Source organism: Brienomyrus brachyistius, chromosome 13 (assembly GCF_023856365.1).
Source record: "Brienomyrus brachyistius isolate T26 chromosome 13, BBRACH_0.4, whole genome shotgun sequence".
Taxonomy (NCBI): Eukaryota; Metazoa; Chordata; class Actinopteri; order Osteoglossiformes; family Mormyridae; genus Brienomyrus; species Brienomyrus brachyistius.
In genome coordinates, this window is record NC_064545.1 from 24493077 (window position 1) to 24510948 (window position 17872).

General features: G+C 43.6%; 2 protein-coding genes across 2 annotated transcripts in view; both read left to right on the top strand.

Annotated features, from left to right (window-relative positions):
* The window catches only part of edc4 (enhancer of mRNA decapping 4), a 43166-nt gene extending 30024 nt beyond the window's left edge, over positions 1–13142 (top strand). Inside the window, exon 30 of the transcript XR_007381911.1 lies at positions 13028–13142. The gene's annotated coding sequence lies outside the window, so the exon portion shown is untranslated. The remainder of the gene's footprint in view (positions 1–13027) is intronic.
* Positions 12519–16208, top strand: nrn1la (neuritin 1-like a). Its single transcript, XM_048972715.1, is given in 3 exon segments — positions 12519–13022; positions 13025–13178; positions 14324–16208. Coding segments are annotated over 3 exon segments (483 nt in total). The 5' UTR covers positions 12519–12988; the 3' UTR covers positions 14619–16208.
* The last annotated feature ends 1664 nt before the right edge of the window (positions 16209–17872 follow it).

Genomic DNA, 17872 nt, shown 5'->3' on the forward strand with positions numbered 1-17872 from the left:
AGTTCACTAAAGACGTAAAAGACAAAAGTTCTCCGTCACAGTGCTTGGCTGCTCTACATAATGACCAGTGGGCAAATAGGTTTTCTTTAGTGCTGACTGTTTTCAAAGTTGACCGCTATAGAAGCCTGCCTTGCCAACCCTCCTTAGGGCCAGTTGTAGCCAGATGTAAGAGAGAGGATTTAATACATTAGATTAGATAAACTTTGTTGATCCCAGTGGGAAATTCTTGTGCATACAGCAGCAAGGTATGTAGTGCTCAGATGAACGTACACATACTGCAAAACAGAACATATCAAAACATTGAAGAACATATGTGCAGTGTGGGTGACTCACAGGCAGGTATCGTGCAGTGTAGGTGACTCACAGGCTGGTATCGTGCAGTGTGGGTGACTCACAGGCAGGTATTGTGCAGTGTGGGTGAGACACAGGCTGGTGTCGTGCAGTGTGGGTGACTCACAGGCTGATATCGTGCAGTGTGGGTGACTCACAGGCAGGTATCATGCAGTGTGGGTATCACAGGCTGGTGTCGTGCAGTGTGGTTGACTCACAGGCTGGAATTGTGCAGTGTGGGTGACTCAAAGGCTGGTGTCATGCAGTGTGGGTGACACAGGCTGGCGTCGTGCAGTGTGGGTGACTCAAAGGCTGGCATCGTGCAGTGTGGGTGACTCAAAGGCTGGTGTCATGCAGTGTGGGTGATTCACAGGCTGGTATCGTGCAGTGTGGGTGACTCAAAGGCTGGTGTCATGCAGTGTGGGTGACTCAAAGGCTGGTGTCATGCAGTGTGGGTGATTCACAGGCTGGTATCGTGCAGTGTGGGTGACTCAAAGGCTGGTATCGTGCAGTGTGGGTGACTCAAAGGCTGGTATTGTGCAGTGTGGGTGATTCACAGGCTGGTATCGTGCAATTTGGGTGACTCACAGGCTGGTATCGTGCAGTGTGGGTGACTCACAAGCTGATATCGAACTATGACATGAAGCAGCTTGATGTGGCAGACTGGCCATTGCCTGTGACAGCATCATTATCTCTGTGCCTCGCAGCTCGACTGACGCCTTATTTCACTTTCAGAAGGTTATTGGTCTGACCCTGACCTGGAATCTGGGTCCTGTCATCATCAGTTGTTTCACCTGCTCCTAATCCATAATCATTTCTCTTAGTCTGTTTAGTGACCTCTACACATTCACAATCCGTTTAATATCCTTTATGCATCAGATACTCAATGCAGTGTCTTCCCAAGTAAAAGTTTAGCTAGTTACAGGGACCAGGAAATCTAAGATCTTACCAATTAGATGTTCAGCTGTATTTTACTATATTCTGTTGTGATAGTAATTATTGTGATTGGCGGAACATCAGAAATGGTCTGATTACAACAGTAGCACATTAGTGCAGCTAATGTAATATAATAACTGACAAAATAGGAAATTAGTTGCAACCTAAGATGTTTAAATACAGAAACGAATGGTATTTTCTTTAATGAACAAAATCAGTTACCAGAATTCCTGAAAATCTCTCAGTTCAAGCTTTTTCACGTCTTGCAGACGAATCTCCTTCAGATGTTCTTCAATGTTGTTCTCCGCTCTGCCGTTGAAGCTGCTTAACCAGGCTGTATTCAGGTTGGATTGATCTCGGTGGGAAACTCAGCAGCAAAGTCTACACTGGGCAACATTAACTTTGAAACACTAATAGAAAAACATCATGCAACCACCTCGTTATTCTCCAGCACTGCATATTCAGTGCAGGGTCCCCAGAAACCTAGAGTGTATTACAGGAGTTCAGGCCATCGCTGAGTCTGAGAAGCTTTGGAAAACATGGGGATCCACAGGAAAGTCTCTGTAGAAAGTAGCACCATGGACATGGCTGCCTTTGGAAGCCTCACTCCCCCTTCCGGCTCAAACACAGCCCCTATTTCCCACAATGATGTCACACCAATCACCCAAACAGAGATTATCTCAGAGCTATAAGTCTGTCATCTAGGTTACACGCCCTGAGGTAGTCAGTCCTTTGGTTGTGTAAGCCTCAGCGTCGGGGGTGGAGCCACAGGGGCACTGGCCTATGCTGAAAGCTGATTGGCCACTGGAGTGCCCCCTCCCCTGTCCCTTGTATGAATTATGGTCCTTCTTATGTCCCCTGTCCTAGAATCCTAGAATCACTCCGTACGATTCATGTAAAACTCAGAGTCTTGCTGAAAATTTTAGGCAGCTTTTAACTTTTTTTTTTTTTAGCTCTCTGAAAAACTGAAAGCTTCTATTAGTCTTTGAGACAACCATAACCGGGATGCAAGGTTAGGCTGTGCTGCTGAATACTGATCTGGGAAAATGCAGTGTTCAGAGAGGAGGTTTAGCCTTTGCTGCCGGGCTCACTGCCAAAACCTGATTGCTCCACACTGGCCTCTCTAGTCCCGTTGCTTCTCTGTCTTTCCTCTCTTATCATTTCGCTGTCCAGAAATGACACATTGCACTTTTTTCACAAAAATAGATGTTATTTCTTACTCTTTTTGTCCTTTTGTCATTATTTCTTTCTAAAATCACTCTGAAATTTAAGTCAAAATTTCAATGTTTCAGTCAAAAATATTTTTCAACGTCACTGTCTATTTTCTCACCAAACAAACAGAATAAAGTTGTTTTTTTCCTGGAGATTGATAGCAAAATCCCACAGTCACTGGGCAGAAGTTCCCATTCATCAAATCAGAAGGCACTCCAGTAGACCGTATCTCAAAACCATTAAAGATAATGACCAGGGGTTGTTTTTGTCTTCATCTGGTATCAGAATGAAACTTCCCGATTTATTAAATCTAACCTCTGCCGTTTTCCAATATCTACCTGCCGGTACCTACTGCCAAACGATGACTAACTAAGGCTGGAACCAATCAGGAATAAACGCTGCCTTCAGCCTTGTCTCTGGCGTCTGGCATGTAGTCCACTGCCCATGTGATTTAAACTGCAGCTGCATCTCTGTTCATTGTCCATTTTTGTTAATGTAACATTGTATGTAACTGCGTTCATTAACGTGGTGCGTTTTCCACTTACGTCATGCTAGTCACTAATGTCCCAGTGGGGCACCTGTGCAGTAGCATTTGAGTTGAATGAAAAGTCTGGATGTCAGTCCATTTGAATGTGTTTAATTCATAAAACATTTACAGTGATTATTTAGCAGTAATTTGACTTATAACTGGTTTGAGTTTTTTTTTTTTATCACAAAAATTGATTCCACAATGATTACACAACCCCCCGTTGAAGACCCTTGTATTAAGTGTATTTCCAGTGTACATTTAGGACAGTAGGGGTGAAATGGTACACAAAATTCTGGGTTCGGTATAAAACTTCTGAGATGGTTTCATGGTTTGGTGCAATTTTTCTACAGCAGGAAAAGCAATTTGTTTTTAAATGATTTATTATTAACTAGAAAGACATTGGAAACAGTTACAATCCAAAGGCAATGTGTCTGTCGACGTGTCTGAATAAGTGTAATAACAACTGTACAACTAATAACAAACATTATAAGTGTTTAATCATATAATGTTGGTTATTAATGTATATTAAAGCTGTTAAGACAGATTAGGATGTTACATGCGGTATACTGACATGTACAACAATTCATAATTCATAACAAAATCACATCCCCTGTATTACTGAGAATGGTTGCATATCTGTACTGTTAAACAACCCATTTTAATTAAGTTTTTTTTTTTAGCTCAGTCAGAATTTCATAGCAAAAACACCTTAAGTACCACAGGGAAGCTGACTAGGAGAGGCCTTCTCTGCCTTGCTCTGGTCATTCCGCACATTTGGACCGTGTCGTGTGAAATGAGTTTGCTTGTGTTTTCGGCACCGTATCTCAGTTTGGTATAACAGAGCTGGCAGACGGTCTTGGTCGTTCTGTAGCATTGGGGCAATTTACTGGGAAACCAAAATGCTCATAAACTATTATTATGGTAACCAGCCTAAGCAGTAACCAGCTCACAACCACAAATACCATAATGTTTTCCGTATTGAATGTCTATTTGTGAATTTCGATTCCACCCATGTCAAAACATGTTTTTGTTCATTTCACTGTGGATGCCAAATCGAAAATGATGTAATAAACTGTACACGACAAATATGTATACCGTTACAGCCCTAATATTTAACCAACACGAGGTATTCACATGAAATTTATTTGCATAAAATATATATGTATATTTAAATACTTAGTTATTATTTAGACTATCTTTACCTAGACAAGTTTCCTTTTTGGGCATGAGGCTGGTGCGACTGCAGTGCCTTAAAGTCGACTCTCACTGCAGTCACTGGAAGAGTCTGGTTGCCCCAGAAACAAAATAAACAGCAAAGGAGCGGGTGACTCTTGATGTATGCAAGTCACAGTTCGTCTAAACAGCGAGCAGCATCTAGTGCATCCATAAATGATAATAAGTTGACAGGAGCACTGTGGGGCCTATCAATAATCATCCTTAAGAGGTGCTGGCGGAGCTCTGGTGAATAATATGAGGAAAGGCTCTTCGCAGGCAGATTCTGAGCTACACTCCGATGTGCTTTCGCTTTATGAGGAGGCTGAATCTCCTGACAGACTCCAGCAGTTAGACGGCAATGACGTCTTCAGCAAAGGATATTATACTTATCATATAAAGAAGGATATTTGTCTTGGTGCTACAGTCACTTTTTAAGTATCATATAGTGTGTGAATTCCTTTAATTAGTGGAGTATTTTCTTTCTCCCTGCACACTGTTGGCAGACTTCTCAGATGTCCTGAAGGCCACTGGCTTCCTTTGTGGGAAAATCACTGCTAGCCTTGCAGCCGAGAAGCTGTTTGCTAAATAAAACTACAGAAAGCATTTCACGGTTATGCTTACTCAAGTCCCCCTTCCATTCATGTTAAAGATATAGCCTGAATCTTTATGAAGTTGACCCCGGAATGGTGTGTGGCTTTGAGCTTCTTTGAGCTTTGGGCCTCTGCGTCTGTGATCAGAATGTTGCTGGTTTGGACCCAGTCATTGACAGAATAGGCAGTTGTCTGTTGGCCCCTTTGAAATGTTCTTGGGGTTTCCAGATAAATCACCGACCCAGTGCTTGGTACCCAAGCTTCACTTTCATCTGTATTTTCTGAAAACCTTCTGAGCTCAGGGCAGGACTTTTCATTTAACCCACCAGCCTTTCAGTAACATTGTCCAGGTGAAGAAGTTTGCCGCTGTTCTTCCTGGTGCGGTGTGACATTTACTAATGCATCTGGTCAGAATTCAGGAAGCATTCACTCAATCACATGCTCCACATCCTGTGAAGACAGCAGGCTCTGTCGTGATGAAACAGATGTCCAGCTGTCAATTAGGAAGCCGACATTGCGATTGGTTTATTGCTCGCTTTGGCGAGGCCCCGGTACGTAGCGAATCACCATGCTGCATAATTCAACACACAGAATGAAGTACAGAGAGATGAAAAAAGCAAAGATTGAAAGAAACTTTAGCTTTGATGACAGCGGTGAGCGTCGGGGGGGTAGTGTGCGATTATGGGAATGTTTGGATTCTGTCTGCATGCAAAAGTTTTGACTAAACTTGATCGATATCCACTTTGCACAAGGAAAATACAGTATAAATAAAATTTAATGGGTGGATGTAATGGTCAAAGAGTCTAAATCTGATTAATAACTCTGCTCTGCTCATTCCCAGAGTTTTAATGCTTAACTGTGTTCAGTAAGCAATAAACAGGTGCAAACTGATTAAGCTACTGCTAGGGGTGAAGGGCATGTATAGGGCATATATTACTATACAGAGAAGAAGAAGTATCAAAAAGCCTCCTTGACTTTGGTTGGTATTGCTTTACATTGACTACAGCTTCATAATGCTCTTATAATGCATTCATAGAACATTCACAAACCGCATGTAAGTATACTGTATCTTAACATCCTAATGTGCCTTAACGGCTTTAACATGCATTAATGACAAACATTATATGATTATAAAAATGTTTGCTGTTATCATGTAATGTTTGTTATTAACGTATATTAAAGCTGTTAGGATGTTATGGTATACTTACATGCTGCTTATGAATGTTCTATGAATGCAATATGAAGGTGCAGTTAATGTCAAGTGCTACTGTTTGGTTTGTGGCAATCCATCCTGGTCGAAAAGGGACAAAAAACAGGGTTAGGGTTAGGGGTTAGTGTTAGGGTTAGGGTAGGGGTCCAAAAAGATCTATTCTGATTCTTTTTTAACAGTTTTACGGTGTTTATTTTTCAGATGCTCCTACAGCGGGGGGTGACCTTAAACGCAGGCTAGTGCGGTCTGAGAACAGAGAATTCCAGCAGCTTCCCAGATAATAAATCACCTTTCAGTTATTCTCTCACTCCCACTTTCTATGGCTGCACGTAATACCAAAATTGGAATCTTAGAGAGAGGATTAGCATGGTGCCTGGCTCTAATTCCGCAGCTGGTGTGATGTCACTGCTGGGCTCCTGGGCAAGATCCTTAACCCCAGTTGCTCCAGGTGCAGTGACCGAAACCTGCTGTCTTTTGACTTAGTCACTACTTAGTCACATTGGACAAACGACTAAATGTATATATAAATCTAATGCAAGGTACCAAGAAGCAATCCAGAACCTTCTGGAAAATGGTCCCAACAAACACACAAAGACAGGTCGTGCCGCAGTGGAGATAAACTGGTTCACAGTCTCCCTGTAAACCAACCAACAGTGTAAATCACAGAACGCAGAAGAAAGACTGTCCCCCAACCGGGACTCCTCTCTGCAGAGGACATGTAGACCGTGTCAGGTATTGTGGCTGTGGCAGATTGTTTGCTCACCAATTACCTGCTCTCACACTTTACAGTCTTGGGCACAGGGTTATAGCCCCCTTAAATGGCCCGTCCCCTGCACCCAGCCGCCTTTGGCAGTATCCAGGGAGCAGCTGGTGCAAATGGCAAGAATCTGAAAGGATGCCTGTCGATTCAAAAACAGAGTTGGGTGGCAGAGGCTAATTATCCTTTCAGTCCTTTCTAATACTCGCACACAGTCTTCCCCTTTAGTTTCTTTTTTCTTTCCCATGAGACTCGAAGACCTGCTCCTTGCATGCCTCTTGATTACGGCGAGGTTCATTAACACAGCATCCATAACAACTGCATGCAGGGAGAGCAGTGCCTTGAGTTACCACTGGTAGACCCCGGTTACCACATTCCTTTCGGGATAAAGATTCAGAAATGCATAAAAATCAAAAGTAGCTCTTAGGCATCTCACGATAGGTTTAACCCATGAAATAATGGCATTTTTCTTTTGGAAATCCATGCATTTGAAGGAATCGCCTCTCTTGTATACCGTGAATTACTCTCTGGATAAGCTGAGCATGGAACGGCACGACACGCCATGGGGTCAGTTTAGCTCTGCTGAAAATCTCAAGGCAGACATTAAGTCTTTTCTTTTACAAAGAGGCTCTTGCTCTGGATCTCCTCAGACATTCTTTTCATCTTGGATCTGTCATGGATCTGTCTCCTTCCATCATGTCTCCATGCGAGAACAGTCAGTGATCAGAACATCCTCATGCCATAAGGATCCACAGTAGATTAGGCAAACTGCAGATCAGTCGCACTCACCCAGACCTCTGCGGGACTGTGTTCTTCTCACATGTGCTCAATGTAACTTACAGTTCAGATCTGTAAGATGCTGGGCCACATCTTATACCACTTTTCCACTCTGTTAAAAGATCTTTTTATTCTTCTTAAACTTAAAAGGTATTTTATTCACCCTTTATTTAAGCAGCCCCTAGACCGTAGGTTCGGCTTGCATGTTGGTGAATCCAGAAGATGGTTCCATGTAGCCTTGCAGGCCGGAGTCCGGCCAGGTTGTGTGGGTGGCTTGTCCACCAGGCAGTTGTCAGTGAATCGTTAAAGGATACAAACCCCTTCAGCACACCAAGGTTGCGATCCTCAGAGGGGTGTCAGCTCAATGAATAAATCAAATCCTGACCCCATGACCTTGCTCTGGTTAAGCAGGCAAGTGAATAAACCACCCAGAATGACACTTGTAGAGCTCAATCTAAGGCTGCTAACAAAACAACAGCGAAGTCTCACGCTTTTGAAGAGCCATTTGATTTCGACTTTAGCAGTATTTTTTTCTGAAACGGTTTCTCTTAAATGGCTTGAAACCACCTTTGTGGGTCAGATCATGCTGTGTTCTCCAGGTGGAGACCTTTGGGATTTGGGAGTTCTCCGACGAGCTGCTCTGGTCCCGACTCTGCTCATTAATGTTACAGTCTCCTGACACCAAGCGGGTGGCGAGATTAAATAATAATGTGCGGCAAACTGCCCGGGCGTCCGTCTTCTTCCCCCGTCCCAGACTGCGAGTTATTTTTAGCCGCCCATGAAGTGTGAACACACCCCTCTTTTGTGGACCAGTCCTTCAGGACTTGACGCCTGAGCTGGGCTCATTTTAATTTGTGACGACTGCCTTGCGGCAGGGAGGCTGGTGACCCCAGAGCCACTGGCTCCAGTGCTTCACCGCAGTGTTAAGCTCACTAGTGACTGCATATTGGCATGTTATGAATAAATATCCATGCACGCATCAGCCATATATTACTAGGGTTACCATACATCTGGGGTCCCCAGACGCAAATGTTCATTTTACAGGGTAAAATCTCATTAAAATTCATATGACACTACCTGATTGGCTGGTGAATGTGAAAAGTCATTAATATTCGAATCCCCATACATGTCCTCCTTTTTTGTCTCACCAAATACGGTAAACCTATATATTACACGAAGTCGAACCCAAATGCCCGATCCTGGGTATCATTCCTTAACGTGTGACCTCACTGGAGCCTGTCGCTAATGATATTCATGTTGTTTTTTAACAGACACCCCTTCTGAGTTGTAAGTGTATAGAAAAAAGCCAACGTACTAACATTGGCTACTACCTGTTAATACTATCTAATTCTGAACCCGTGCGTTCTGTGTAGGTTCAGCCAAGCCGGCTCTCCCTCTCAGCTTTGTACATGCACCCCCCCACGTTCACCGCCTCCCAAAACTTTATCCCGGCAGGATCAAAAAGAGCATCTTGGTTCCCCCTTCTTATGGCCTGACTGACAGGCCCGTAACAGCTGGTCTGGCACCTTTGAGCCTCCTGGTGGGATTTGCTCTTGCGATGCAAGGGCACATTCGGTCCGGCGAGCCTTTTCCAAGCCGTCAGAGCGAAGCGCGGATGCTCCGGGAGAGTGCTTCATTGCATACAATGAGGCCCCGTTGTTAGGGGGATCTGTGCTTAACCGACACACTTTCGCGACATTATCTACGAAAATAATTGGAAACACTTCAGCCAAGCGCGGCTTTGTCGTGCCATCTGTCCAAGGCCTTCAGCTGGCCTGGATTTGATCTCAAAGCTCTGCGCTGTTTGCCTTCAGCTATTTATCCAGGTTTACCTTCTCATGCATTATTTCTGAGAACTCTGCTAAGAACAGAGGCTTATGGGGAGGCTGCAGAGATCAAGCGTCATGATCAAGAGACTTGTCTTGCTCACTTGTAGTATGAGGTCTTAGCTACCCACCTCCATGATGATAGAAGCCGGAATGTTATGGTCTGCCATCTTCACAAACTTTGGTAGCACTCACTACGATTATGGGGGTGGATGTCACACGCTCAAGGAGACAGGTTTACAGTTATATGTGTATAGTTGTGTATGTTTCTGAGGAGACAAAGGGCTGCCGATGGGACCGGGGTCTCTTACTTTGCCCCTGAACGAAGGACACTTCGACATCCATCAGCCTTTTTTCATTACCATGGCGAATATCTCTGAAATGCTCATGCTGTGTTTGTAGATGTTCCCTTGTGTGCAGTTCACACACACACACACACACACACACACACACACACACACATAAACACCTGTACTCGTATCTTAATGGCGACCTTGCATTCATTTCTATGTGTATAACCCTAATCCCAACAATGACAACCCTAACCCTACCCAGCCACAACTGTAACCAAACAAAATTGACTTTTGACAATCATAGATCTTTGTGGGGACCTGAAAAATGGTCCTCACAAACTCAAAATAACACAAACTCAATAACACAAACTCAAAATTTTATCACATCGTGAGGTACATTTAGTGCCCATAATGTAATATAAACATAGTACACACACACACATATACAGGGAAAATACTGAATTACTACAAGGCAGAGATGGGACTGTAGAGTTAAAATGACTAATAAGGTTTCACCCCTTTGTGTTCAGTGAAATACTGCATGCCAGGGCAGTGCACAATGCAGCTCGATCAGATGAGCTGATTCTGTTCTCAATGCTACTGATGTCTAGTGATTGATCGAGGAAAAATAGGGTAGGAAACTTGTTTTTCCTCCGGGAATAGAGTTTGTTCGTGTCCTAGAGTTTTTCTTCAGTGACTGGCACATAGAGCTGGAGACAGAGATGTCAATATCGTGGTATTTCATTCATCTCTCTGCCTGCTTTCCCCTCTCTCCATTTTCTCTCCTTCTGTCCTTGTTTCTCAGTCTCTTTATCTGTCGGCTTCTCTCTACAAGTCTTCATTAATTGTTCATGGGGATGAATGAAACCAATACTCTGACCTCACTGCAAAACATCACAGAAAATCAATATCTTTGCTGCAATAAAATTTAAGAAGGAAAGAATGCTCCCCTCAAATATGAATCACACATCTATCTGTGTGTTAGAGACTGGTGCTCTTGTTTGTTCAGGGTTACCAGGAGAGCAGTGTTCAGGTTCTCCTTACTTACACACCTCAAAGGCAGGCGAGCAGTATTCAGGTTTTCTCATTTCAGACAAACGTCAAAGGTTGGTGAGCTATATTCATGTTCTCTCCTTACTGACAGACCTCAAAGGCGGATGAGTGATGTTGAGGTTCTCTTATTACTGACATATCTTAAAGGCAGATGAGTGATGCTCTAATCACTGACATATCTCAAAAGACCTGCCTTGAGCGATGTTGAGGCTCTCTCATCCCTGACATATCTCAAGGGTGGGTGAGTAATGTTGAGGCTCTCTCATTGTTGACATATCTCAAAGGCGGGTGAGTAATGTTCAGGTTCTCTCCTTACTGACACACCTCAACGGCGGGTGAGTGATGCTCAGGTTCTCTCGTTACCCATAGAGCCCCTTCTGCATCCCCTGCACCTCTCAACCCCACTCAGTGGTCAACAAAACTGAGACACAAAGAAATGACTGTCCATTCAGGCTCATTTTTGTCTGGATTTTAAATACCATGTTTAATATTCCGTTGCTGCCTTTAGATGTGGGGGGGGGGGGGTTTGCAGTGCTTCGAAGCTCTGGGGACCACAAAGAGCATGTTAATTTGTACCATGAGAATGGATGGTCCTTAAAGTTAAAGCACATAAAGATAATAAAAATGGCTTTGGTGATGCTGGGCGAGCCATACTGTGTCACGCTTTCACCAAACAGCAGCTGACAACAGTCAGCTACAGGAGGCTGGTTACATGGAGCCACGTTATCTGATCCGGCACTTGGCAGTCGAGGGGCTGTAGTGTGTATGTTTGGGGGGGGGGACTTATTTCCTGAGCATTTCCTAGGATGGGCCACAGTCCCCAGTTTGACAAAGAGCCGGTGCGTAAGTCGCAGGCACCACATTAATCGCCGGGCTGTAATGGGCGCTTGAAGGGTGGCAGTGGTGACTCCTGCGTATCTTCTTCTCAGGTTGTGAAAGGCCAAGACTGTGGTAGCTGCTTCTGCAAAGCAACGAGCTCCTAACAATGACCTTTAATTGATGGTGTGGTACCATGGAGCTGCGCTCAGAAGGTGCTGGGAGGTGGAAAGTATGCTTCTGGCTGGCAGCATTGTTATATTAATTATGATGCTGTCCTGTGCTTTTTGTGCCTTTTGTCCGAGGGTCCGCAGCTTGCAGTGCTGTGGTACCTTTCCCTGTCTGCACCCAGGTTGGGTGGAGCAGCCTGTTTCACAACCAGCAACAGTAGGGTAGTGAGGTAATTAATGCTCTTGATTTCCTGTAGTACCTCTTAGTTTAATAATGTTGCCATAGCCTAGCTTCACCGATAATGTAATATTAGTGCTAGCTTGGTACCTTAGCACTCCAGGACCCAGAAAGGCAGGAAGAATGAGGTTTGGGAAGGTGGATCCTTCTAGAAAGGCAGCAATTACACCTATCAGTATAACTGTAACTTCTTAAAATGGACATTATTAAATGATTGCAGTTATGGTTGGATTTTATGGTTTGAGATCTACGGGGTGTGGTGTGCCTTGGGGTTTCAGACATTTCGGTGTGTGTCCCCAAAGACCGTCCATGAGGTATTAGTATACCTCAATCGCATGAGCTGATTCTGTTCACATTGCTACTGATGTTTGATAGCAGTTCCTGTTCAGCTGTAACTACTCGCTGGGAACCGCTGCAGCCATCACTGATTGAAGCTCAGTCCTCCATCATTGAGTCCAAAACCCCGATTGGTCAAGAATGTTGTGGGTGGTAACCCAGCTCAGAGCCACATAATGGTTATGTATCTATTTAGTCATCTAAATGTTACTGGTCAATTCTTCAATGGGGCCTTGCTAACTACCTTTCAGCAAGGGGTTAAACTCAATTAGTGAAATATCTTTCTGTATAGATGGGTAAAGGCTGAGAAGTTTAGATGAAAGCAATTGAATGTACTTTCCTTGATGAGTAGATACGCTTAGTTCGTTAGTTATTGCTAGTTACCTGTGAGGAACTATGACTGTAGGAAGGAAGCTGACAATGACGTATCATATTGAGAGGATGGTCACACCTCTCTGTGACCCCAGCAGCGAATTCAGTGGATTATTGCTCTGTCACAATGTCATTTACCCGGAAGACAAACACTCTAATGGCCAGGGACAAGTAGCATGACACTCACGGTGGGAGGAGGAACTTTACACTTGCTGCCCGACTCTCCAGCTCAGCTCAGGCCTGTAAAGGATGCAGCAGCTGAGGCTGAGTGAATCGGACCAGGGCCTCAAAGACGTGTGTCACTGTCTAATTTCCTTTGGACGAGCTAATGCAACATCTACTGACATATTTGTGTTTCCTCCTGCAGTTCTGGCCCCCAACCACGGTTCCGCTGCCGTCAGCAGGAAGTGCGGCTCCATTTACAGGGGCTTCTCCCAGTGTCTCCTGGCCCTGGGGGACAGCATGTCGGAGAGCCTGCAGTGGGGCGAAGACACCCAGGAGATTGACGGCGTGTGCAGGTGACTGCGTAGGGGCTGACAGGCTGCCCTGAGATGCGTGAAAATAGCAACAACAAAAAAAAAACAAACGAATATACATACATTCCCCCTAAGGAAGTTCGTCAGTATCAGTCAGGACTGGGGCATATAAGACTGACTGACAAACTGATTAAAATGGCTGACAGCTCAGTGTATGACCCAGAAACTCAACACATGCGCTTAGACAGACACTCCTCAGCATCAGTACCAAACCCGAGTCTGACGATGAGGCCGAGGGTCGAGCGGGTGACCAGATGAATGGCCGTTCGTCACCTTCTTCTGTTATCTGTGTTGCCTTTATTATCTTTTACCTCACTGCAGATCAATCCACCGCTGACATTTGACAGTGCGGCACTGCAGCAAAGAGTGCTGGGAGTCGTTTGGTGTAGAAGGCCCGCCTGTTAGACTTTTGTATCTCTCCTTCACTTTCTCCCCGTGTGAGATCATGGAGCTTCCTGCAGGCTGTCTCCCCCCCCCCCCCCCCCCCCCCCCCCAACCCCCCTGTCAGCTCCCCGCCTGTGCTGATGGAGAGCGCTTAATTAAAAATTGAGATTCTCTCTTTCTCATCCCCTTCTGTCTTTCTATATATACGCACACGTGCGTAATTCATGTCTTTATTAAATCCCCAGTAGCCCGGGTAGAAACCCACGGACGCCTCCCATTTAGCCGCGCCGCATCACGTGGAATAGCGCCTACCCCCACCCCATCCAGGCAGAGGAGTGTATCCGTGCTGGGGCATCGATTTCCGAGATCAGCCGGAGGCTCCCTGATCGGAGCGCACTGGGGATCCCAGCTGCACTGTAACAGCAGGCCTCACACCTCCCAGCAGCCAGGAATAGCAGAACTCACTGTGCCATCTTGCAGTGGGCACATAATTAATCGCGAAGATCTATTTGTAACATTTTCGTTGTCCCTATATTACAGAATTTGTGGCCGTGATCAGAAAATGTAGACATTCGGCACAGTCAGTCACAAAAATGTTTTTTATTTTATTTTCTGGAAACATGTACCTTGTCATGCTCAGCTGTTCAATCAGCTGTCCGATGTATGTAAAAAAAAAAAACAGTTTTTTCCTTCTACTGGGGTGTTCTGACTGGATCATGAATCACCTCTGGTGCCCCCTGCAGGTCCTGGGATGAGTTTCACACCTGTGTGAACGTGGTGCTAGCAGGGTGCCCAGATGAGGCGGCTGCAGTGTGGGAATCGCTGCGGCAAGAGTCCAAGAAGATGCAGTTCTCAGGGAACCTGTATGATATGTGTGCCAACCGTGCCCAGCCCACTGCCAGTATGCAGAGCCCACCCAGCCAGCAGGAGACCAATCAGGAATCTCTGAAAGGCCACGCCCCCCAGGATGACCACACCCACCTCGTGCTGCTCGCCGCGTGTCTCCTCTGTCTGTGGTTACCTCTGTCAAGCTTCTAGCCGAACCACCGCAAAGGAGGGAAGGCTGGGGTCTGCTCAGAGAGGAGCGCAGATGGACAGCCATAGGGAGGGCCATGCAGTTTTGGTCTTGTGTCAGGTTTCCAGCACTGAGCATGTGCGATGTACCTCCTCGCCTTGGAGAGACATCAGTCGAGCAACTCCAGTAACACCAGCTCAGTCACATCTACACACTCATACAGACACACACAGCTTACTCTCTTCCTATCTAGTTTTGTCCATGATGGACCACTTGTCTGGAAAGTTGAGCTCTTGGATGGATGAAGAGGGAGAAAAAAAAAATCACGATGGGGGAGGGGCATTGTGGGGAGAATTCTGGGTAATTTCACAAAAGCCTGAGTCAGATCCAGAGCCCAAATTAAGCTGCCAGACATTCAAAACAAGGCTGTAAAAAATGATCTGCCAAACGTGCGCTTTCAATAGATACATTTTTCATTCTAGTATTTTTTGAGTATCTTATTTCGGCGCCGATCTCTGAGAGATGGCAGAAAATTATTATTTTTAGGAAATTATCCCATTTTCGTGTTAAATTTATAACTCTCCTGCAATCAGTGCGAAATGGAATTTATTACTGCAGAGCCCTCAGACAATGGGCTGCACGTGCAGGTCATTACATCACATCTGAGGTGGTGTTCATGCTCTCATCAGTGTAACAGTGAGGCCACTTTAAGCACAGAACTGTAAATATCATACATGGAGGTTTTTATGTATGTGATTTTAAAAAATATCTATGGCAAAATCCCACAATTAGCTTTATGTCTGTTGTTTTTGCCAAACACTGTTGTTCATTTCATCTTTTACATTTGTGACGCTCCTTACGTCTCCTACCTGTTTTTGTAGAATTTGTGTTTGTCTGACTTCTGTGTCAGATATTGGTGTGACATTTCAGTGATGACAGTCCACGGAAGACACCTTTTTTTGCATGAAAGACAGCAAAGCTTCATAAAAGGTAATTATATTGCAATAACATTTAAGTGTATTTTTGTCTATAGATATGTAGTAAAAATACAATTTAATGCTAAATATAATTACAGCTAATACAAAAATATTGATATATTGGTATGTTGTCATCAATAAATTATGTTATTTGTTAGTATGTGTCTGTGTAAATGTCATGGGCCTTTTCCACTGCATCCTAACTCATGTGATTTACTTTGGTTTGTCGGGCATGAAAAGAATAAGCTCAGCTTCATTTGTCATAAAGAAGATCGACTTTATAAAAAGCAGGCAGTCCTTCCTGGTGATATTTGTTATCGCACAGTATCCTCCTCCTTTTGTCAAAACGGAAGAAATGAAACAGTTGTGTAAGTAAAGGTAGAGCAAAGCATTTTTCATACACAGATTCATGTTTTTTTTCTTGCACTTAAACTGACTAGAATTTATAATGTTTTGGGGAGATTTGAAATGAAGTTTTATATGTGGTAGATATTTTTCTGTATGTTAATCATGCATGCAGCACAAATATTTCTAATAAAAGGAGAAAAAAATCATTTGAGATCAATCTATTACTCAGATCCTCCATGTCTTACAGAAACAGCCGTCAGTCGAGGCTCCCCAGACAAAATGTGATAAAGTTCATTGTTTATACCTCTTTATGTTACACTCCTCCACTCTTTTGTTTTTCTGGAAAAAAAAACAGAGTTTCTCAATACAGGCGTACGATTTGACATCTCACACCATCACCAAAAGATATTTTACAGGAACTCCCTGCAAGTCAAACATGTGTCATTAAACGGTCCCCAGTCCTTCACTTTTTATAAAATCACGCATTCATGGCAGGGGGCTGCTATCACACTCAATTCCCATTCGGCGGTACTTGGTCTAAGTAAGACTGACAAACCCTGTCTGACGGAAAGCAATCCATCCTGCTTGGTTTTTTTTGCACTTCACGCACTAACATTTATTTTATTTAAATAGCTATTTAGCATAGCAATGTAAAAACAAACAGCCATTAATGGCAAGAGGAAATTGTTCTAATATGATTGTATCGGGGTCATGCCAACATTTAAAAATTGCAGAGTAACAGAGTAATCATGTGCAGATGTCATGTTCACGTTTCGGACCAAGCAGGAGGTGATGTCCACTGTTTTACTGCAATCCTTTGATGTTCCGTCCTGCTCTGTGATCCAAGGTTGGCTTCCTTCTTTATTTTATATATTGCATGTTCCTGCACTGCAGCCATATAAATGATAAGATAGTATCTCACTTTGTTCAAAGCTGCTTTTGCCTTTTAGCCGTACATGTTAAACATATTTTGGAAGCAGATAGAAGTAATTTATTGCATTCAGAATAGCTTTGAAGAAATTACCCGCAAACGCACATCACAAGTAATTATCCTTCCCTTCAGTGTGCAAATATTAAAAATGAATGTTTGTTAAGTGTGAATTCTGGAATGATTGCACATCACAGCCGAAATTACATCTCGCACGATTAAACAGTCTCAGACCTAATTCAATACCGCATGCCAGAAATATTAAATCTTAGTGAAACTGCAATTATTATTAATTAGTTACTAAGCAAATAGTGCTGAAATTATTCTAACCTATGACATAAATTTGTTGTACATTGAGTATAATGTTATGTAATGTTGCACAAAAGTCATGGGTACATCTTAGCCACAAGATATTTAAGTAACTGCAGGAAATGAAGTTGTGATTCTGTCATTTATGTCAATTATTATTAGCATATTAATGAAGCGGACAATGTCCAATAATGTTGTTATTGTGTGTATTTCTACGATGGATTCTTCCCACAGAGTGCGTCCCAGAATGGGTACCACATCACTGACTCTGACGGATGTGTTATTAAAAATAAAGGGATGGATTATCGTTCAGCCGCGATTATGTTATTATTACCATAGAACAATAGCACCATAGATATTACCAAGTACAATATGAAGAACTGATTACATGATTAATGCTGTATACTTAAAGACAGAAGGATAGAAGATTACCACGCCTCATGAGCTTCTGCTGAAATCTGTTTTGTATGAAAAATTATGGATCCGGATTGACTCGACATAACCATGTAGATGACCCCTCGATTCCAGGCGGGGATCCCAGATCATTTGGCATAAAGGAGGGAATAACTTTAAAATGAAAAGAGAAGTTCACGTCCATGCAAAAGAAGCATTTTTGAGACGTAAACATTATCTGATTATTGGAAAGACTGTTAATGTTATAATGGCATTAAGATAATCAGGTTTGGATAATAGACCCTGTGCTTGGAGATCGTGC